This window comes from Rousettus aegyptiacus, unplaced genomic scaffold (assembly GCF_014176215.1).
Source record: "Rousettus aegyptiacus isolate mRouAeg1 unplaced genomic scaffold, mRouAeg1.p scaffold_m13_p_4, whole genome shotgun sequence".
Classification (NCBI taxonomy): domain Eukaryota; kingdom Metazoa; phylum Chordata; class Mammalia; order Chiroptera; family Pteropodidae; genus Rousettus; species Rousettus aegyptiacus.
Genome location: NW_023416307.1, coordinates 148073748 through 148097239, shown reverse-complemented (window position 1 = coordinate 148097239; position 23492 = coordinate 148073748). Strand labels below are relative to the sequence as shown.

General features: G+C 49.6%; 1 protein-coding gene across 2 annotated transcripts in view; it reads right to left on the bottom strand.

The window, feature by feature from the left end:
- ITGA9 (integrin subunit alpha 9) overlaps positions 1–23492 on the bottom strand; it is a 286264-nt gene that overhangs the window by 193659 nt on the left and 69113 nt on the right. For both annotated transcript variants that reach the window (XM_016123918.2, XM_036219043.1), the window contains 2 exons: positions 21591–21745; positions 12514–12674 (listed from right to left, as the gene is read on the bottom strand). In XM_016123918.2, coding sequence (XP_015979404.2) covers positions 12514–12674; positions 21591–21745 — 316 coding nt within the window. The remainder of the gene's footprint in view (positions 1–12513; positions 12675–21590; positions 21746–23492) is intronic.

Below are 23492 nucleotides of genomic sequence, written 5' to 3'. Positions count from 1 at the left end.
CTATACGGAAACGCTTCTGCTTAATAAGAGCTTGTACTTCAAGAAGTTCCTCCTCTGTGGGGAGGAGAAATAGATGTCTGACGTGGTTGTGCCCGAAACGCTCCAGCGAAGTTTTACAGAACTGCTGAGAAAGTCGTGCTCAGGAAGTTAACTGCTGACTACACCGTCCTTCAGGCCACAGGCCACAAAGGAACATGGAAGATGCAGCCACATCGGTCCTCCCATAGGGGGCGCGCCCCTCCATTACCACCCAGCTGCAGCCCGCGCCAGAGGGTTGCACAAGGTCACAATGAAGCCAGTGTCCCCACGAGAACTATGGCTCCATGTCACTGATGAGGAATTCTCACCATCAGTATGAGAGGCATCTGGCCCCTCCGAGGCCCACTCTCTTCTGACGCCTAGAAAAATGCCAGCTGATCGTCTCCATCTTTTGACTCATAACCTGAAACTCTTAGTACCTATTCCAGTTCCTGGCTCTGCAGACTGTGGTCCATGGACCAGCAGCATCAGCCTCACTAGGGAGCTTGTTAGAAATTCACCCCAGGCCCGCTGCATCAGATCTGCACTGAACAAGGTCCCCAGGAGACCAGTGCACATTCAAGCTGAGGAGCCCTTGTAAACGGACTCGTGAAGACAACTCAGCAGCCCTGACTTGCTCTGTTCCAGATGCAAGATGATGTCATTGGGAAGATGGTTACCATTTGCCTTCTTCTCGTCCCATGTTTATTTGTTTGCTCCATCCTTCCTATTTTCTCCTCACCATCTGCCTCTAAGCATTAAAACAACAACAACAAAAAATCCCCCAAACACCTATAAATGAGTCCTGTCCCATTCTAAACATGAAGGCAGCTAGGTAGAGCAACAGATTTATGGGGTAGAGAAGGGAAAAGGGGGCCCACTGTTTACTGGACCCCTACTGCAAAGTCGGTGTTATCCCCAGTTTCAGCTGAGGAAACTTGAGCTCAGCAACAAAGGTAATGCACCTCGCCTAAGACCATGTGGCTGACCACACACCTGCCTGGCCCACACCATGCCAAGAAGGAATGTGCTTTACTCACAACGGCTGAGGTGAAAAGCAATCTCTCCACCCAGCACAAGCAAGAGCATCAGGAGGGAGGGTCTTTATGTTCTAAAAGACCCTCAAACTTTAAGATGCCCTCCTCTTGGACCCAGCCATTCCATCTCCATCCTCTACACTGCCGCCCTTTGCATAGTTTCATGACGCAGAGAAGAAAACAGAAAACGACAGATGTAAGATTGTGACGATCCTTAAACGATCGACTCAGGGTGAACCACCCAACCTTCTCAGTCCTAATAACGTTCCCTTCCACCCATCGTATGTGGCCTATGGATACTTTGTTTGTGGATGTGGATGTGGATGTGGATGCGGGGGTGGGTGGTGGTGGTGGTGGTGGTGGTGGTGTGTGTGTGTGTGTGTGAATCTTTCAAAAGAACACTATAGGGAGAGAGAGTATATTCTATGATATTCTTGAAACTCAGGTTTTAATCAATGCATGTAAATGCAAAGTGAAATGATCAACTTGACTTCAACCCAGTTATGTTTCCATTTGGCTTGTGAGGCTTGACTTGTGTAACCTTTGTCTTGTGAAGACTCCATGTTCTATTATAGCAGAATCTGCAAGATGCCTACCCAGTGCCCATCCCTCCCCCGCCTTTAATAATCAAACTTCAGGATCTGCACTGTCTAATACGGTAGCCACTAACCATGTGTGGTTAAGTTTAAACTTAACTAAAATTGAAGTAAAAATTAAATTCCACAGTGGCAGTAGCTACATGTCCAGTTCTCGACAGTCACCTCTGGTTAGTGGTCACCATATGGGAAAGTGAAGATATAGCACATTTCCATCATCACAGAAAGGTCTACTGGACAGCAGAGCTACTATACTGTTATGGCTAAAAGGATGTCCAGGTAAAATGGACATCTCCCAACCTCCCTTAAGGTATGGATGGTCAATGAGATTTTAGTGAAAGTTATTGGAGGCTTTTTAAAAAGGCTTCAGATCAGATGGCAAGAGCCTTTGCCCTTCCCCTTCTTCCTGCATGGAAAGCGGACACAGCGGCTGGAACTCAGCAGCGGTCTTGGGACCATGAGGAAAAAGTTCTCCTAATGGTCTAGGAGTGCCCTTGGTCTTCATTTCTATCTATCTTGGCGATCTCGTGGCTTTAAATACAATCTATCTGCCCATGACACCCAAATTTATACCTCCAAACTTAGTGTGTCTAAAAATAAACTCCAGATCTTCCCCTTAAAACACGGTCCACTTGCAACCTTCCCTATTCCCGCTGATGACAGCATGCGTCCAGTTATTCAGGCTGAAACTCTTGGAGTGGACATCTCAGTCCCTCACACCTGACGACTGAGCCCTCAGGGTCCACCTTCAAACTGTACGCAGAAGTCAACCACTTCTCGCCGCCTGCATCGCTATCGCCCGTGGCGAAGCCGCCAATCTCTCTTTCCGGACGCTCAAGTAGTCTCCTATGTCCTTGCTTCCATTCCCACTCCTACAGTTCATTTCAACACAGTGGCTAGAAGTGTCCTGTAAAGTGAGACGACCATGCCACTGCTGTGCTCAGCAACCTCGGATGGTTCCCGCCTCACTTGGGGTAGCAGTTAAGTCCTTCCGTGGCCCGCGAGGCCCCATGTGATCTGCCCCACACCTGTCACTGCTGGTCGGACCGGCTCTTCTCCCATTCTTCTCCCACACCGGCTTCCTGCTCCTCCTCAAACACGCCTAACCCTTCGGGGCTCTGTCTGAACACTTCCTCCAGGAATCCACTTGGCTAACTCCTGCCTCCCTCAAGTCTTTGCTCAAAGCTCACCTTCCCAATAAAGTCCCCCTGACCATCCTAACCCCAACCTGCACTCCCAACCTGCTTCACCTTGTTCTGTTTCTTTATTCCTCATGGCTCAACACGCCTGAAGTTACTTATTATTTCTACTGCCTATCTCCCTCCACCGCCATGTAAATTCCCAGAGGGCAAGAATTGTTGTTCACTGATAGTGCTGAGGGCCCACACAGCCTAGGACAGCTGGCACTCAGTACGGATTTCCTGAGTAAGTGGAAGGTCAAGAGAATTGCATCCTCGAGACTCTGAAGTAACACCAGCCACTTCTCTTTCTCCTCGAGTCATCTTAGGTGAGAAACTGTCATCTCGCTGCACTTAAGCCTCTGTGGTCAGGTCTCGGTTCCCGGCGGCTGAATGGAATTCCTAACTGATCTGATACCTCCGTGAAAGCCAAGGGTATCATGCAGTGGGACTCGGAACGCCCTCCACACGCCGCGGGGCTGGCAGCCCTGCGAACCACCCAAGTTCCCACCTCTCCAGGAACTGGAACGTGCCTCTGCTGCAGGGAGCGGAGGGGAGAGGTGGTGAAGCAAGTTATCCTATTAGTACGCTCACCCCCTTCACATACGTAGCTGGCTTCGAATCTTTCATTAGAGATGTTCCCTTACCCAGATACAGTCTTCGCCGGCTAACGGATATTTTTTATCCATGTTCTATCTTAACGTGAGACATGGCACAAAGGGCAGCTCGCTTCCCCCACTTCCCCTTCTTGCAGTTCCCACCCAAATGCACAACATTCATTATCAGTGCGGACTTGAGCCACTGCTCCGGCCTACTGCAACCGGCCATGAAGACAGCACTGGATGCCCAGCAAGCTAGCCCCGTGGTCCGGCACCTCTGCAGGAAAACGCTGTGGCCCAGTCCATCCGGCTCATCCATCATCAATCCGAGGTCACCATGGGCCCTTCCACGTGGAGCTGGATGTGCTCTGCTTAGGGGGAGAGACAACAAGGGCTGTGGGGCCGGGTCAAGGCAGCCCAGGGAGTGGACCAAGGGTCCGGCCACTCCACAAAGGCTTTCAGGCCGTCTGCTCCTTGTACCATGTGGCGCTCACTTATTAGGTCAGAGAAGTCTACAAATGGCTATGGAAATGGATGTTTCGGGAGGGAATGGAGAAGATGAGGAAAAGAGTAATAGCACAACTTGGGACACCTTGATATGCTTCTGATTAGAACAATTAGTAAGAAAAGGAGAGGACCAGCCCTTAGATTCTACTTAACCAAGTCACCAAGCAAGAAAACCAAAGGGCTGAAGAATGACCCCTGGGAGCCAGTCACCCCACACTAATCAGGACTAGGCCAAACTCAGTCTCAAGAGGTGAGGAGACCCCCGGGGTCCAAACCTGTGGGAGATGGTCTCCCCTTCCCCAAGCCCCTTCCAAGCAACTCAACAATCAGCTCTTGATTTCTCTTTAGTGTGCAGAGGGCTGCCGAACAGAATCTCAACATGTATACATAGGGTGGGGGATGAGGAATGGTAAGCCCAATACATTTAAATAAAATCTTTTTCATTATTTTAAAAGGAAACAATTAAACTATGGAAATAATTCAACTACTTCATAATTTCAGCCGAAATACGGCGTGCCTCTGAACCAAAAGTACAAGTACAAAAGCTGTGGTTTTGTGGTTAAACTGACCCCACGAATGTACCTTCTTATTATTTGTCAAACATCTGTGTTAGGCGTGACCTGAATGATGCGACCAACTTAGTCACAAACACAACAGGCGCCGTGTTTACTGCCGGTGGGGCTCCCTGTAGCTGGCTCGCCAGAGCCAGCCGTTAAATTTTCAGAAAGTTTATGAGCCAGTGGTTAAACACGGCCATTATTAAGCTGCATTTGTGATATGTGAAATAAATCAGATGAGGAAAGACAAACACTGTATGATCTCACTTATACGGGGAATCAAAAATAAATAAATAAACATAAACCGCTCAGAACAAATTGGTGATTGCCAGAGGATGGGGGGTAGGAAGTGAGAAAATGGGTAAAAGTGGTCAAAAGGTACAAACCTCCACTTATAGTAAATAAGTCCTGGGGATTTAGTGTAGACCATGGTGACTGGAGTTAATAATACTGCATGCATATTGGAAAGTTGCTAAGGGAGAAGATTAAAAGTTCTTATCATAAGGAAACAAAGTGTAACTATGTGTGGTAATGGATGTTATGGTGATCATTTTGCAATATATACATATATCACTATGTTGTACAGCTGAAACTAATATAATGTTATATGTCTGTTATTTCTCAATTTTTAAAACAGTGAATAAATAAACCCCAGAGGAAATTCCAAAATAGGAACCAATAATAGATGATTACTTAGAAGGAAATCACTCTTATAATGAATACGGAAGATCTAGGTTAGAGGGGGAAGGAAAATCTTTGTAATCCTTTATGATCACAACTCAAATGTAGGGACAAAAACAGTAAGACAGGAACACATTACTATGTGTGACTTCAAAAGAATATTGGTGTTATAAGAGCATCGATAGTATACGTAAGTAAACTCAGTTTAAGTAAATAACCGTAAACAGCAAGTTGTCTCTTAAAATGAAATTTTTCACCCCAAATAACTGCTATAAGCCTGTCTCATACAAAATAGAAATAAGCTTATGATAAAATATGAGAATGCAGTGTCATGACTGTTTTTGTTTATGTATCAGCCTCGTTCCAAAAAAGGCTTTGAGGTGGGCAAAGCCATTGGATTAGGATTGCTGTACCTGCCTTCACTAATCAAGTCTCCCATGGCCCTGTCCAAATGTAGAGGACTAAGAACCCTTCATTCCACCCAAGCAAGCAAAGGCCAAAGGTGCCCCTGCAAGTGATCGGCACCCACGTGGGATGTTCTCCACAGCACTTCCGTTCTCGGTCTTTCCCTGGTGTATGTGCCCGCTATGCACAACGTGGCCTCCCAGAGCGGTCAAAGCAACCCACATTTAATGGGGTGACTTCAAGTGAGGTCCCCAAAGCCCAGCTGCCCAGTTCCTCAGTGACGTCCATGTGACCGAAGCTCATCACATGAGCAGCCTTACAACTGAGCTAGGCAATGATGGTGGCTTCCCACGTACCAGTTCTACTCATCCGAGTCTTCTCTCTTCCCCTGCCCTACTTTCCAGCATCCCTCTAGCAAACATTCAGGCCATCTGTGCCACCTATGAAGAGCCTGCCAAAGGCACAAAGCTGACTGCAGGAATGAAGAAAAATCTCCATAGATTTCCCTGAGGACCCCATGCCTGAGAGGCTTGTTCTTTTTAGGACACAGGTCCAAGGCCACCTCAGGGACCACCAGGGTCCTTCTATCTGCCCTCCTCAGGGGTCCTAACAAACCCTTGACTAGGACACTACAGGTCTAGGGCGGGCGAGAGGAGCTGAGTGCAGCAGGTGGAGGTGCTTCATTCATGTTTAAGAGTTATCCTCCTTCCCAAGGCAGACTGCGGGTCCTCCAACTAAGGGAGACTGAAGCACATCTGAGATTATGGGTTTATAAACTCCAGGCATAGTTATCTTGGAGCTGACATTTAGAAGACCTCTGGACTAGTTAAATGAACTAAGGGTACTCTTTCAGCAGAATACCATACAGATGTGAAAAAGAACAGGGAAACTCTACACGCACAAATACGAAATGACCTCCAAGATCCATTTAAGAAAAATAAGTTTGAATGAAATACGATTTGCCTACAATAACAATGTTTTTTCATTGTAAGTGTATACTGTGATGAGTTTTAATAAATGTATTCAGTCATATAGCCGCCACCACAACCATGACCTAGAATATTTTTATCATCCGAGTAAATCCCCTCATGACCCTTTGAAGCTGATCATCTCCACCACCCCCACCCACCCGCCCACCCATCCTTGGCCCCTGGAAACCACTGATCTGCTGTCTCTTGAGTTGGCCCTTCCAGAGTGTCCTATAAATGAAATTATAGGGCATTATAAATCATTATAGTAGTCGCGCTTTGTGTCTAGCTTCCTCCACTTAGTATAATGTCTCTGAGATTCAGCCTCGTTACCATTATCAGTGGTTCATTCTTTGTTATTGCTCAGTAGTATTCCATGGTTCGGATCTACTAAAGTCTGTTTATCCATTCTGCTATTGGGCATCTTAAAAGAAAAAGAAAAAACAAGCTGCACGACAGTGTGCCACAGCATGCTGTCATTTCTATAAAGCAAAAGGGATGCATACACACGGCTTTGTGTATTTACTGAAAGACATATACGAGATTGGAACCATGGCTAACTTTGGGAGAGAAACGGGTGGCTGAAGACATCACTTCTTTTCATTACTTTTAGTACAGTTCCAATTCTTTTTTTTTTTTTTTAACTACGTGGATATACTACCAATTTTCAGAAAATAAATAGAAGTTTTAAGATGACATGATACATCTAAGGTCTGCATCCCTTTCCCCCAAACCTTATTTATTTATTTTTTGCTACAACAGCTCCTCAAACATATTTATAATGCCTCTTCCTTCAATGTCATTTCATTATAACACTGATGAGATGGCATAGGAGCTTAACTCTTTGTTTATATCAATTAGCCTAGGATAAAATTGGTTTTGTTATACATCATTTCACTGCAATTCCAAGAACCTATCAATAACATTAAAGGAGGACTTAACTATACTTCTTTGACTCATCGAGATGAACAAGAGATATAGCATGTTATTTTCCAGATAAAACTCTGCCGTTTTTCCTTCTCCTCTTCCTCAGAGTTCTTATTTACTCCAACCTAATCTCCCTTCCTCAACTTCTTAAACAAGAACGTAAAAGCCTCCAACACCTCTGAAAACTGCCTTCAAAGGGTCCAACACTGGAAACTCATAGCCCATCATGTGACTGGTCCTAAGACATTTTGTTGGAGGTGAAAACAAACAAACTAAAACACCTGGGCAGAGCCCAAGGCATGACCCAAGGCAGAGAAGACAGGGTGGTGAGCGTGACACTCTGCCCTTCCCCGGGCCGCGATGACCATCCGCCATCACGATTGACGAAGCAGCGGCAGTAACTTAAGGTTCAAAACTCCCTTGAAAATCCCTCCAACAATATAAAAGAACAGCCCCCTGAGCATCTGCGGCTACTCAGAAAGGCACTGCGCTGTCTTATTCCCTTGTCTAGCGTGGCCTTTTTACGTTAATTCTTGTTCTTGGCCCTCTTGACATTGTCCAACACATGGTTTTGCTCACCAAAGGTTTTCTGAAGGGCCTCTAGGGGGTGTCACTGATCCTCGCAGCTAGGAATGATGCAACTGACCCCACGTTCGGCCTTGCCCGGGCTTCTCCGCCATCCCTGTATAGACTCAAAACTGTTACCCTGGTTTCTCGGCTTCTGAAGAGGCTCCAGGTTGCCTGACATTCATGAGCACCTGACCTCACAGAGGGCTGGCTTTCTCAAGGCATCGTGGATGACTTGAGGATGGAGCGCAGTTTTCACCCAGTCAAATTCACACAGACCAGAAAACAATGGAGCAGTGACAGGACACTCACATTTATTCCTCGGCATGGGCCACGCATCCACGACTCTGCTCCCTCATCTCACGCCGTCACCTCCCGGCTGTAGGTCTGCAGAGAGGTGAGCAGGCCCCCACAGATGCTTTGACAGGCATTTATTTTGTATGTATCATTCACAGAGCAGGAGTAGGGCAGCATGGCATAAGCTCTGAGAAGACAGGAAGCTGATGGCGGCATCCTCAGGACCAATGACAGTATCTGGCTGAGGATGTTTAAGACCTGTGCACTAACTGAACCTCGAAGACCAGACACACCTTCAGTGGGCAAGAGAGCTGAGGCACAAGCAGCCACAGCAGAGGATGACCAGGACTTTGGCTTCCCAAATGGGGCTCATGACATGGTTTTCCACAGCACATGGGCGTGGCTCTACAAAAGGACTGACATATGGGAAAGTTATTCCCCAATCAATACCCCTTCAGTCCTTCCGACTGCATCAGGGAGAAAGTTCTGGAGTGGTGCCAGTATGTCTCCAATGCTTCTTCTCTAGATCTCCATGATCTCCCGCCTTCTAACACGCGGGATGGCAGCCCACGTCTTCAGAGACTTTGCAAACAGTGAAACCCAGTTAGAACTCAGTGATGTTGTTGTGTCTTCGATGTGTTTATTTTTAGAGTTACTTTGTGTTTTGACGTGCGATGATTAGTTTTCTGCTCATAGGAGGGTACAAAGTTTCTGTTTTAAATTATTTTACTTGAGGCCAAAAGCCAGCCAGTTTAAGAACTATATTTGAAATAATGCAGGAGGTATGTGTTTAAGACCAAAAAAAAAAAAAAAAAAAAGTAAAAACCGTGCAGGTGGTACATGGCCGTATGTGAATATGACAAAACCCTGGCCTCTAGTGACTGACATGCCAGAAATGCTGCGGGGAGTGTAAGAACCAAGGCAGGGAAGGGTGAGAGGCCCATTCCAAGAGTAAAGGGGTCAGTTCACCTTGACAAGAGCCCAGGGCACACGTGAGCTGACACAGAAGATGAGGCTAGGAAAGTAAACTGAGGCCAAATGGTAGAGAGCCTCGAGGCTGAGGGGAAGAGTGTGGGCCTGTGCCCACGGGGAGCCGCAAGAGATTTCCAGCCCACTTCACTGGCACAAAGTGCCTGTCCCCAAAATGGAGCTGATTTGAGGGAGGAGAGGAGAGAAACTGGGGCCAAATGAAGCAGCTAGAACTGCTGATCACAGTGAGACCTGACACCCCCCGAAGGGTGGGGTTCATCACAGAATTCTGTACATCCTGGAGGCCCCAGCAGGGCTGTGAGGGGAACCGAGCCCAGACAATGCAGCTAGCGCGGGAGTCAGGTGTTAGCCCGAGCTGTCTTCTATGATAGATATTTATCACCATATATGGAATGAAAACTTCTAGGGAAAAGAGGAAGGAAAAAAAAAAAAGATTGGAATAGGCTTAAAGAAAAAAAGAAGAAAAGAAGAACCTAAAGATAGCCTAAACAAAACACACCCGGCCCCTAGTGCCTGCCTCACTGTCTGCTAGCCATATGGTGCGTGATAAGCCAGAACACTTTTATTTATCTTCCTCCACTGTCTATAAAGCCCCACTGAGAAGGGCCCACTTGAGGCAAAGGCTGAGCTGTGCTCCCAGGCCCTGACAACCAGCTCCCGGTCCCCGCTTCGGGAGGCAGCCGGGCTGCCACCCCGCCCCCCAGGCCCCACAAGAGCCCCGGCCTCCACAGCTGTTTTCCCACATCTGGAGAAACCACAGGCCAGGCCAGCTGGGCCACACTGCGGACAGCCAGCCAGCTCATCAGCGTTCACCCTCACGGGCTCACTCTACCACTCACCGGAGTCCTCTGCTATGACCCAGGCAATTTCTGGTAGAAAAAAGAGTAACCTTTCTTTGTGGCTATATGTTATCCATCGCCTTGAGCACTGCTTAACAGGGGTGCTGCCTTTGAACCATAAAGGTCTCCCCGAAATATCCTGCTACCCCCATTTTCTTGCATGAAGAAATGGTCAAGCAATGACTACACCCAAATTCCTCCAGGTCCAAGTTCACTGCTCTTCCCTAAAATGACCCAAATAATCACATAAAGATCTGTGCTGGCTCTGTGCTCTGGAGCCCTTGCCTCAGCCTCCACCCTCTTCCGACCACCATCTCGACCTCTCTTCCTATCAGCCATGTTTGGCCTGAGCGGGGAAATGCCACATGTGGGGTGGAAGGATATCAATAAGGCTGAATCTTCCAACGGGATGCTCAATTAAATGTGAACCGAGAAAAACAAATACATTTTAGTATAAGTATATTCCACGTATTATTTGGGACATACCTGTAATAAAAAAAGATGTTTGTTGTTTATATACAATTCAGATTTAACCAGAGATCTTACTTTTATTTGCTAAATCTGGCAACCCTGGCTATCAGGAAGTACCAGGACCGACAGCCTGGGACAGCCCTGCTTTTTCCCAGTGAACCCTCTGAGGCCACCACAGGAAGAGGCCTCCTCCGAGACTGCACCCCCTTATTGCTGCTCCCTGAGTACACTCTGCAAAGGCCTTACAGGCTCTATGACCCTCTCTTGCAGTCAGGACCCTGGTAACTACACAGTGAAGGGCCATCACTCAGCAAAAGCAAAGAGTTGCAAAGCACCCTGAAGGAAAGCATTTGTGGAGGACCCGGCACTAGGCAGCCCGAGGGAAGATCCCTCACTAGCAAGTATGGAGACAAAGCACAGGCACTTAAAGGCCTGGCAATATGTGGACGTACGTGAGCCTGTCCTGGGCAGCCTCACACCCCCAAGGGCACCCACAAGCCAAGTAATATAACATCTCGTGGGACAGGTGTCTGGTTGGTTTAACAGGCGCGTGAACTGCTTTCACCCGGGGCCTCCGGGCAGCGGGTCTGGGCAAGTCTGAGCATGAGTCCTGGCAGGAGACACAGCCCAGCCCCACCTAAGAGCATCTCGGGGGCAATGGACTCATGGGCTCTGGGCCAGACCAAGTGCCGTGGATGTGTGGGGGCATTTCTCTATATACAGCCCAGAAGCATCTAGAAACAGCTGTTATTCTCCTGCTCTGGCACTTACGATGCAATAATAGAATGACACTTCATCTCTAATCTGTGGACTTTTTTTTTTTTTTTGCTCTCACCCAGAAAGCACTGGCTAATAATATTAGGCCGAACTACATGAAATTGCTATTTTCATAAGCCAAGAATGTTGGAATAGTGGCCATTACACACAGCCCGACCAAATAATAACCATGCTCAGCACCTGCTGTGTGTCAGACCCCATGCCAGGTCCTTCAAGTATGTGCATCATGTAATGTTTAATGCTTACGACCACCGTTCAAGGTAGGTATCGCTGCGCCCATTTTAGAGATGCAGAAACTATGACACAGAGAGATCGAAGTATTCATCCAACTGGACACGAACCGGGTCTGTGGGACTCAAAACCCTTGTTCGCTTCGCCCACCATGTGGCCTGGGTCATGCAGGTCCTTCCGCCTCCTGTGCCCTCTGCCTGTGGGTCAGTGGCTGGCCGGTCCTTCGGATTCCTTGGGCACTGGGCACCGCCAACACTCCCGCCCTGCCGATGCCACTCTGGAGCTAATCAAAGCCTGGCCTCCCGAATTAGCAGCGAAGTGTATTTAACAAACAATTTCAAGAGGAGAAAAACATTTGGAAGTTTATTTGGAGTAAGAGTGGGGAAAAGAGCCAAAAAATGCACTCCAAAAATAAACCGAACATAATCAAGGGGGAAAGATCTAGTCCAACCAGTTTTAAAACGCCTGAACTGTGAATATGAGCCAATGTGCACTGGACCAGCGGACCACTGAGAAAGGCATCAGGTGCAGTGTGATCCAGCATCACTGTAGACCCTGAGACCTGTGCTTTTGTGACTCTCCTCCGAGAAGACGACTGAGCCTTACAGAGAGAAAGAGAAACCTCCCCAAAGAACAAGTCGAAGCCAGGTCTCCTGGCCCACCATAATCCCCCTTAGAGGCCGAGACCAGCACAGTAAGATAAATAAAGGCCTGTCAGACTCCAACTTTAAAAGAAGAAAGGAATGTTCTCCTCGTGAAATAAGGTTTTGGAAGTCAGAGCATACGTAATGCACAATAAAAGCAGTTTCCATAGTTCCAAATGAACATCTGTAGAGATCAAAGTTTGAGAATAAAAAGGAGGACTGACCTTCACGTGGGCCGCATAGTGATGACACGTCTCCTCCATGTGGACCAGATGCAGCTTCTCTGAGACCTGACCCACGGACTCTCCGTGCAACACGAAGTAGACCCTGGGCAACTGGCTCTTTTCCTTTTTGGCCACGTCGGCCGTCAGAACGTAATTCAGGCCTGCCAATAAATGAGGTCAAAACATCAGTGAGGACACACACGCAGCGACAAGGCCACCTCCGCGGTCCCTCACAGCATCGCGAGCACATTTCGTGCACCTGACCCTCCACTGCGCAGAGAACTGTGGCCGCAAGTCAACGCCTTCTCAGAGAGAAGCCTGCGGCCGATCTGAGAGAGAACCAGATGCCCTCTGCCTTCTGCGCGATGCTCTGTGCGTCACACGTCATGGCTCTCCCCGATTTAAACCTTATGAGTTATCAACCGAACCACCAATATACACATCACCAATTAGCTTCACTCGACACAATTCGTGTCCTGAAAAACAGACACCATGGTGAACCTATAGACTATGACTGGAAGCTGCTAGAAGGATCAGGATTGCATGCAATAGTGACTCCTTTAAAGCACTGGGAAATGCTCCCAACGCAAGGGAGAAATTAGCCACTAACTCTGACTCACGTCACAGATGTTGAGTGGTGTTCTATAAACACTACATCTGCTGGACTGTGCCCCATCTGTGGGCCACTGAGTACCCACTACATGCCAAGCACTGCACAGGTGCAGGGGATACATCTGAACGGCAGGGGCAAAACGCCCTGCCCTCCCAGAGCTCACACGCGCAGACACTCAGATGAAAGCTGAACCTTTCTTCCCAGGCAGCCGACGGTGGCGATCACACATTTTACAGTGTTTATTGCTTCAAAAAACCATGACCGGTGCTGGGCCTGTACTGAGTTGCCCTCCCGAAAATAAAAAGCTCACCGCCTATATCTCAGTGTACAATGCCAGATGGTAGAGCCTACTGTGATACAATCCGAGATTTAAAAAAAAAAAAGAGAAAGATCTTATAATATAGAATACACATTAAATAAACCCAAAAAGTTTTGCCTCCATTATTTCCGAGTCTTGGTACATATACAACAATGTGTTACATAGGGTAAATATGGCTTTAGTATTAACAGACCTATTTCACTGTGTTTCTGTACCCAAGAGCCCTGTTTCAGAGGTCAGCCCCTCTGCAACGCATTTTGTCGCTAGCTGCTTTGTGGATTCAGGGGTGTGTGGCATTTCTAACGTGAGGGAAAATGAACTTTCTGTCCATAAAACCACCACAGGAGACTGCTGAGCAATGGGAAAGCAGATGACCCAGCCCCTGGCCCCTCTGACACACCAGCCTCTTAGAAGCCAGGTTCTGGCATCAATAAAAAAGCAGCCTCACGCCTGCAGGCATCCACGTCTGGGAGGCCAGGCAGCAGGGATGGCTCTGGCTTTGAATAACATCAAAGGGATCAGCCACCAGGGGAGGTATGAACAAGGAGAGAGGAAAGCAACCTGGACGGGCACTCTGCAGCTGCCACGGGCATGTTTTTGATGCGTTTAATGGTTTTCCTGGGCCTCTGCCATCTCAGGGATCCTGCCATGCCCAAGCTGGCACATTCTGGGTCAGCAAGGGCAAGTCTGCCCTGACTTATTTCAACAAACGGTTGATTTCCAAGGCAAGGCTGGCTCACTGGGAGGGACCTAAGACCTAGATCATCCCAAGAGATACTATTAAGAAGAACATAATGCATGCTGGGAAAATGCTTGAACAGAGAAATCACAGGAGCCCATACAAGAGCTCCACGCTGACTCCCCTGGTGACAACAGCAGGAAATGGGGTACACATGCAGACTGTCAAGACTTCAGGGCAATTCTAGTCCAAAACTCTGTTTTTACATGAGGACCTGAGGTCCCATAAGAGAACAAGACTTGCTCCATGTCTGAGATGCACCCACCTCAGAACCGAATCCAGAACTCTCTGCAGTGCCGGGTTCTATCTCCCATACTGGTTCTTGGTGCCTTTTTTTTTTTTTTTTTTTTACATTATCTAACAAAAACCTCACATTTTTTAAATGCACAGACTGCAGAACCTAACAAGTGTGGAGATCTAGAACTGAACTTTAGCCAAGTTGCTTTCTACTCATCACAATTTTCCTGAGCAACAGCCATGTAATAAGTATAAATAGAGTGAGTTTCCAGTTCCATTTAGCAAGGTCAGGCGCTGCTGGAAGATGAGCCAGAAGGCCTTGGTAAACCATGGTGGCGGTGGTTTACTGAACGGGGTCCCCTCCGGGGCCTCCTACCTGGCCTTCCTCCCGGGTGAGAGGGCTATGGCTACCCTACCTCGGGAAGGGTGATCAAGGAGAGAAGAGAGGGTGTGAAACATCTTGCCAGCAAGGAGCTGGCTGAGCTCAGAGAAAGCCTGGGTGGGAATGAAGACAGGATGTAGAGCAGACAGTATCTGTGCCCCACCCATATCTTCTTGGATTCTCCCATTTCTCTGCTATCCAGCTCAACTTGCAACTGCCAGCACCTGCATCCCCTTTCCCAGGGGCTTTCTCTGGTGGCTCTGCTCACGTGCATAACAGGCCAGAAATACACAAGAACGCATGTCCCCAGAGCAGCCCTCAGGACTGCGTGACCCCAGCTCTCTCACCCCTTCGGTGGGGTAACTCTGAGGTGTGTTCCACACTGACTCCTAAGGTTCCCCAGCAGGATTCAGCTCCGGCTGCCCACAGTGGTAACTTGCTTACTAATCCACCTTTTTAGCTACTGTGATGGTTTATTTTGTGTCAGCTTGGCTAGCACATGGTACCCAGATAGTTGGTCAAACACACATCTAGATGTCATCGCAAAGGTATTTTTAACAAAAAAAAAATTAATGTTTAAATCAGTGCACTTTGAATAAAGCAGAGTATCCTCCATAACGAGGGCGGGGCTCGTCTAATCAGTTGAAGACCAAAAGAGAAAAAGAGAGAAGTCCTCCACAAAAGAAGGCTGCCTCCAAGCTGCAATATCAACACACATACACATCTTCTTGTTCTGTTTATCTAGAGAATCTTGACCGATGATGCTGCCTTCCCTTCCTGTCTCCCTTCCCACTTTCCTACTGGTGCTTCTGTGGATCACCTCCTGAGTCAACGACATGCACCTGAATCCTTGACTCAGGCTCTGCTTCTGGGGGGATCCAAATTGAGGCAGGGCCAGCCAAGAAACGTGAACGAGTTTGACCCTTGACATGTGACAAGTCCTATAACGGGTACTGTACAAATACCAGCTTTAGTCTTCCAAAGCTCCATCTCACTGCAGAATCGTTGACCCCGTATATCCCCCTTGCAAGTCAGAGGAGGGGAGATGTCACTCAGTTACTAGATACTGAGCTGAGAACCACAACTGCTACTCTGCTCGAGGTGGAGCGTGGACATGCCAACATGTACTCCTATTAGACTTTTCTTAAAGTATACAATCACAGACAGACTGCATTATCCAGCTTGCCAAGCACCATCATTTTGGAAACATTTCATCTTTAGACTTGCCTACTTAGTGCTTCTCCTTGATTTAAAATTTACTTGGACATTTTAAATTATACAAAAAGAAGCCAGCTCCATATCAAACTTTCTCTTCTAGAAGGAGCCACGAGGAGACTTAGGTCGGGAAACTCAGCCTGGGTGAGGAGGGTCTCAGAGCTGCCAGGCTGGCAAGAAGTGCAGACCATTCTAAAGCCCTGAACTTGGCGGGTAGCTTTAAACAGCACCCACGCCAAATGTGTGTGAAGGGCAGCCCTTAAGGAAGGGAGGAGAGGCAAATCAGCCCGCTTGGTTCGGGTGGCTGAAGCTCCATAGGAGCGTGTCTCTAATGCAAGCCAGCCCAGCCAGCCCGCGTCCCAGGGAGGACGCTGATTCTGATTAGGGCCCGAGGAGGGTGCTGGTTCTGATTAGGGCCCGCTCCAATAGCACATTTCACATCTTCGGGTTTTCTTTCTGGCAGCTTGTGTCCATGCCATGTTGAATGATGTCATGTTGATGGAAAAACTGATCAGCCCCCAAGTAATGCTTTCAGCCGCCTCCTTTCCCTGCCCCTAGCTAGCTCCCAAGGGCCCCCCACACCGGCCTGGGCCAGGAGGGAGCCAGCTGCCTCACATCAACTCCGGCTCTGGTCTCTCCCTGCGAGTTCTGATTCATTCTCTTTCTCCAGCAGAACATGATTTCAGCTGTGAAATTCTACTAATAAATTCTCCTTCCAGAGTTACTCTGAGCTTCCCGTAGTTTCCCAAGAGGCGGGGGGCAGATATTTCCACTTTACTAGCTTTCCTAAGATTTATCCCCCACCAAAGGAATGAGTGGTAATTATTAGACCAGGTTACCCCGTTCCTCATGTAACATGGATTTGCCTCATTAGCTCATCCCCATGCTTCTCGAGAGACCAGAAGGAGCTCAGAGAATGTTCTCTGTGTGCCATACTCTGCAGCAGAAATGTACCCTGACAGCCAGAGGAAGCGTCTGGGGACTAGTCGCCTAGTTTCAACCCTATTTCTGCCGTTGGCGTGGATGATCTTGGTGCCATCTCTCAGGACTTGGGCTTGTCCGGAGTCAGCGGAAGCGGCCCTGCTCACTCACAGCTTTGCTAGGCTGCCTGAGAGCCATGGAAACACGGGGGAGAGTCAGAGCACAGAACACCATCACGCAGGGCTCGTGCCTTCCTGGTTTTCATCTAGCGGGCTGGTGAGAGCCCAGAACCGCCGGCTCCATCCTCAGCCTCCAGAGACGGACCGGCACATGCAGGCTTCAGCCTGGTGCAGGCCCCGTCCACGGGTCAGGGGCAGAGCCCTCTCCGGCACGGCGTTCACCACCCTTACTTACATCAGCCAGGAGGCTCCAAGGACCCACAGGCCACTCCCCAAGCCAAGAATGAAATAACTAATGAGACTTCACTAACGGGAGCGGCAGAACTCTTGCTTGATGAAAGGTTACAAACCTGCTGTTGGGGCTGTTACAGCTGGATGCTGTGTCTGCACCCCGGCACTGAGCACAGGGCTTGACATGTGACAGGGCTTGACACACCCAGAGGCAGCGGCAGGGGCTATTTTTGTCTTGACCACCTGCCTCCCTCCCCTAGATCACAAGCTCCATGAGGGCGAGGACTTAGCCTGGCCTGTTCTCTGCTCTGCGCCCAGGACTGAGCATCGGGTCTGGCACTTTTAAGAACTTAATAACTATCTGGTGACTGAATGACCTAAGAGGCACTTCGGTAACCACGTGACTGGACCCTGGCTGCGCCGGGTTACGAAGCTCTCGTCTCTCAGCTCCAAACCCACCCTTCCTGGCTCTGCAGTGCCGAGGATGGGGCTCTGCGAAGTTTGTTCCTGCTCTGGCTGTGGCTCTCTGTGAATCTGCCAAGCGCTTGACGGAGGCTGCAAGGCCGGAGGAGGGAGAAGGGGCTGGCCCCTTCCTGCCTGCTTGCCACTCCTCTCAGCTTAACCCAGCAAGTTTTTCATGGCCGCTGGTTCCAACAGCATTTCATTCGACTTTGTTTTTCCCCCGTGCCCCCAGAGCCAGCCTCACTGCACCCCCTTGGAAGCACCAGCAGCACCAGCCCGTGCCCCATCCTTCAAGGTTGAGGTCCCAGCTCTGGAGGGCCTCCTCTCCCCGCTTAGAGGTTCTGCTAACCCCAAAGAAGTGGTTCCAAAGGTTCTTAAATCTAAGCCTCCTGGAAGCCTGTTAAAACACCGGTTGCTGGGCCCCACCCTCAGAGTTTCTGATTCAGTCAGAATTTGCATTTCTAACAAGGTCCCCCCCTACCCCCTCGTGCTGCAGCTGCACTTGGTCTAGAGACCGAGAGGCAGGTGGTGGCTGCTTCACACAGTTACTACCGGGTTCTCTGTGACCTGTTTAGCCAATTCTCAAGGTTAAGTTCTCTTGGTTAAAATAACTGGCATGGTTTCTGTTTTCCTGACTGCGCCCTCCCTGAGGGGCCAAGGCGGAGTCTCCCCCTACAGAAAACCTCTGCAGTTCCCACAGTATTGCCAGAAGCCACAGCAGCCTCCCTCGTGGCTTGGCTAATTAGCTGGCCCTGAACACTCCTGAGACCCAGTGAGAGCTGTGGTTTTCCATTGCGGAAGCAGAAAACGAAGAAGCAAATGGAATTCCTCCTCTAGGCAGACGCTTGAGCCCCAACGGGTCCCAAAGGAGAGAAGAAACCCGGAGACCACACTGTAGTGTCAACTGCTGGTGGCTCCCACACCACCCCCAGAGAGGACCGGTGGCTGAAGGTGCCAGCGGCATACCCGTGAAGACGCTACTTCTGACAGCCGTTCAGAAGTGCCGAGCGCACCGCGGTGCCTCTCTCTCGCGCTGCCCAGGCTGCACTGTCCAAGGGCAGCCACTCTGCCCACAAACTCAGCCCCGGGAACGCATATGCTCATTTTCCAGGTATGTGGGGCCAAAACCCACCACCACCAACAGGGCTGCATCGCAGCCACCGGTCCCAGCCCCGGGGTCTCGGTGCGGAGGCCTGGGTGACAACACTGGAGGAGACTAGAGGAGATCTGTGCCCTACAGGTCCTCCACCCTTCTCTGGAACAGCCCGCCCGTGGCTGGACTCACGCAGCTCCCTGGCAAGCTACCTTCTCCACCGCCTGATGTCACATCACGTTTCCACAATGGCTGCCCACGTTGCCTTTCTCAAACTCTCCGTAATTCCACTGCCAGCTCCCTTATTTTGACAAATTTCTGCGTTTCGCCCTTTCCTGCAAAGATTGAGATAGAGCTCATTTCCCTGGACACCAGGGGAAGAGATAGAAAACGCCAGGGGTGGACCCTGTCTTTCCGCTGTAAAGGAATATTTCACTCCATCGGCAAACCCACGTGGCTTCCGATGGAAGGGGACGAAGTGACCTGGACTGGGGGAGGCACTCCTGCCCAGTGTTCACCAGCCAACTACGACATTAGCCGGGTCGCTCCCCACTGCTCATGAGGTACATACTACACGTCACCCAATGACCTGTCTCTTCCATTATACCCCGACACTCCAAGAACCATGGCTAAGCCTAGACCTTCATTGTAATTCTGTCCAGGGGTCAATGGAGCCACAGAAAGGGCCTCTGATTGGGAGCAGCGTGAGGAGACACCCGCCTCTCCTCCTCGCTTGGCTCCCGAACCTGCAGATCAGAGTCCTACCACTGTCTTGGGCTCTGAAATTACTCTTGCTCAGAACCAGCATCTTGGTTTCCTCTCCTCTGCTGCTGCTCCACCAATTTACCTTCGCTTTTACCACAACAGTGACGTGAAGAGTTTGAAATCCGTATATACACTGATTCGGGATCCAAATAACAGAAACTCTGTAATTCCCCTTAGACGCGCCGCGGGGACACTCCTGGCACATGGAGAGACAATAAATACTTGTCGAATAAATGAACACGCACATGGACCCTTAACTGCCTTTTTAAAAGAGTTCTAGAATATTTATCCTTCTTCTGACATACAGAGAAATTGATCTCCAGTTCAACACTTATTTTAAAATGATTTCGATGGAGCCCAACTACATCACAAGTTGGTAGTTGATAGAGGACACACGAGTCCCAGGACCATCTGAAAATTTTTCTCCTGGAGACTGTGGGGTATTAAACAACTAAAGCAGGGGTGAGAAACAGTTTTGGAGAGCGAAGTTAAGCATCATCAGACCAGAATTCAATTCCTTCCTTCACCAAGAGCTGTGCCATCGTGAGGCAATATCTTTCTCTCTCCGGGCTGCTCACAAAAAGTTGGTTAATCCCCTCTCACTAACCAAGTCCCAAGTTCATGGCATGCCTGCATTCAAGTTTGAAATTTCTATGTCCTTGGGAAAAATCTATATTAAAGAGTACAAGGTTTAATCGTTGAGCTATTCAACCCACCTGAAGGTCAAGATAAAGTGCCGTTGAGACAGTTCGCTTAGAAGGATTAGAATATTGTTAAATGAGGTAGAACATTCTAGGTGCAGCTGAGAAATGGACTAGCACAGGGAAGTGTGCTTCTGCATGGTGGGGTGTATGTACACACATGTGTATACACACACACACACACACACACACACACACACATACACGCAGTGTACCAGAGCAGTGCTTCTCAAACATAACTGTACTCATGCATCTTGTTGAAACCGATTCTGATTCAGAGGTGCGGAGGGGTGCCTGAGAATCTGCATTCCTAACACGCTCCAGGGAATGCTGGTGCTGCTAGTCCAGAGCCAACCCTATTAGCAGGGTGGGGGACATGCATGACTCTCAAGATGTCTAGGAAACTCGCTGAGTCCAGGTCTTTATTAGAGGTTTGCCTTTTGTTTTGTTTTCCCGAAACTCTACTTTCTATTATCAAATCAGCTGTTCAAGTAAAAACGAAGCACCTATTAACCTGCACAACTGTTCTGCACATTTCCTCCGGGTGACCCCATGTTCTGAACTCTCGCCCACACTGACCCTAGCTTGCTTTGGGGCTAGATGCCGTCTCCGGAGCTGGGCTAGCAAGTCAGCCTTCCCCAGTCAGACAGAGAGCGGGGATCACGGCCCGTGGCCATGGCAACGCCTGCCTCTATTCAACCACCTAAAGCTGACAAAGCAGCAAGCACCCCTTCTTTTGGGAGCCTAAGCCATTGTAAAAGTCGGCATCCCAACCCAGCCACCCACCCCTGGTCTCCGACTTCACAGGGAAGTTATAACCCGCTGATATGTGTCTGGTGCTGCGAGCTCACGGACGCGCCTCCGAAATCCCACTGCTTCTTCCTCCTAACTGCACGGGACGCTCCATAGGGCCAAGCTCCGGTCACTACGTCTCCACGAGTCCCGCAGGTCTGTCCCCCTGTGGCCTAGCGAGGTTTAAGTCTGGTCCACATACCTCCGGGAAAGGGACGCTTGGGGTCAAGTATCATTAATCCTAGAGCTGGAGGTTGCGTTAAATTGGGGAGACAACGGTCAATGGAGTGAAAAGAGGAGGCATCTCAAAGAGGAAAGGCATCTGGCATGTGGGCCCGCTGCCTTCGAAACGCCGAAAACACCCCCTTGGCTGCTCACCATCCCGCAAGCCCACGCCGGCTTAGAGCCCTCACTCGTTGGCTCATTACCAATTTCTCCGGGAACATGCCTGCCGTGGAAGCTAAAGCAGGCGGTGACGTTCAGGCAGTTCACAGGCTGCTGTCCGTCGTGGCACTGAGGCGCCGTGATGTTAATGGAGGCTGGGAGGAAGATGGAGCTCACTACCGTAATGACGGGTCTCGCCCTGCAGGTGAGAGAAGAAGGTGACTTAGGCACGTTGAGCAGCAGCTGTCAGAACCAAACGAGAACCAACCCAACAGGACACGTCCTAGGCCTTCGGCCCAGCACTTAATTAAAGTGTGAAATAACCCAAGGGAGAAGGGCCAGGGGACTCTAACTACTTTTTTCTGGTTTCTCAGCTTATTTCCTAATAAATTAATGGTTAGCTTCCCGATAATAAAGGCAAATTAGTTGTTAATAAAACACATCTGGTTGAAGAAAATAAATGAACCACCAGATGTTGAGTGATTATTTGAAATTCTACCAATTAAGCTCCTATTTCCATTTTATTGGAAAGATATGAGTATATTTAAGAGGAATTCGACAGCAGATACCACGATTCGAGAAAGAGACGCACACTCAGGATTCCTCACAGCCTCTACGGCCACGAGAAGCGCGAACTGCGAAGTTCCGGTCCCGTCCAGCGGGTCCGACCTCCCCCTTCACTTGCCCCCATCAATTCATTACGTGTTTTTCTAAAGAATTTGATTAATGGAGTCTCAGCTGGTAACAGCAAAGTACGTCAGAGCCGATGAAATCAAGCCGCCTGGCCTCAGGACCGAGGGAAACCCCATAAACATCCACACTCTTAACACCAGTGTGGACCCCCGCCCAGTGCTTGATGGACGGTCGGCATCATTGCCGCGGCTCCCCCGGGGCAAGCGACACAAGCCCAGAGTGAATGTCACCATTCTGCTCTCGCGGCTCACATCTGCTCAGGGACGTTCACCTAAGCTGCGGCTCAACCTCCTCCCCTCCAGGCCTCACAAAGAGACCCTTTTGCCTCCAAGGCGCCCCAGGCATCGTGGGCCGGGGTGACATAATAAGATTAAGGGACATCGGAGGCTCCAGAACAATGACCTCACTTGTGTACGGTGACCCCATAAAGGGGGCCCAGGGGGGTGACAAGACAGATGGGAACACTGACCAACAGCGACTCAGAGAAGAAAGCATTAAGGAAAACCTCAAAGAGAACCGGAATTGAGGCACATGGCACCCTAGGGGCTCAGGGATTTTATTGCTGCCACAGCTGCCGTGACATGTGGGTCAAGGGTGGAACCACTGTGACAAGTACAAGGGAACCGTGGGACTCCCAGAGCAAATCCAGCCGCAGAACTAATGGGAGTCAGACGGCAGTGCCTGAAAGAAAGCCAGCCTCCTGGTCTTCCAATTTCCTTCTGGGCTCGTTCTTAGATGTCCCAAACAGTCTCTTCCCAGTCACTGTGACTGCGTGGACAGCAGTGGACGCTCCGGAGCCCCGCCGCCCTTCCACGGCTGGCTCAGGTGTTCCCTCCCCCAGGGAGGATGTCCTCCCGCTCTGTCCTGGGACTGCGTTCACACCTCAGCTCACTTACTAATTAAGGGCACTGTCTATTCCCCCAGCTGCCCCCAGCCCCGGCCTGCAGGCCTCCCAAGGACTGGGAAGCTGGTGAATTCATCCCGCTGTTCCCAGGGCAGTAGGTTTGCAAAAACCTTTGTTAAACGGTTGCAAACTTCACGTCAGGCCAAGGGACTGAAAGCCACAGGCGTGCCCAAAGGTTCACAAAACAGACGGGTACCAGGGAGAGCTGGTCTCCATCCTGTGAGAGCCCCACCCTGCCCAGTGCATGTCCTGCCTGGTCATCGCACAAAAGAAAGGCCCAGCTCCCCCCCCCAACGCACCCCCCCACCGCCATCCCAGGGGCCACCGCATCGGGGTGGGGAGGGGAGGG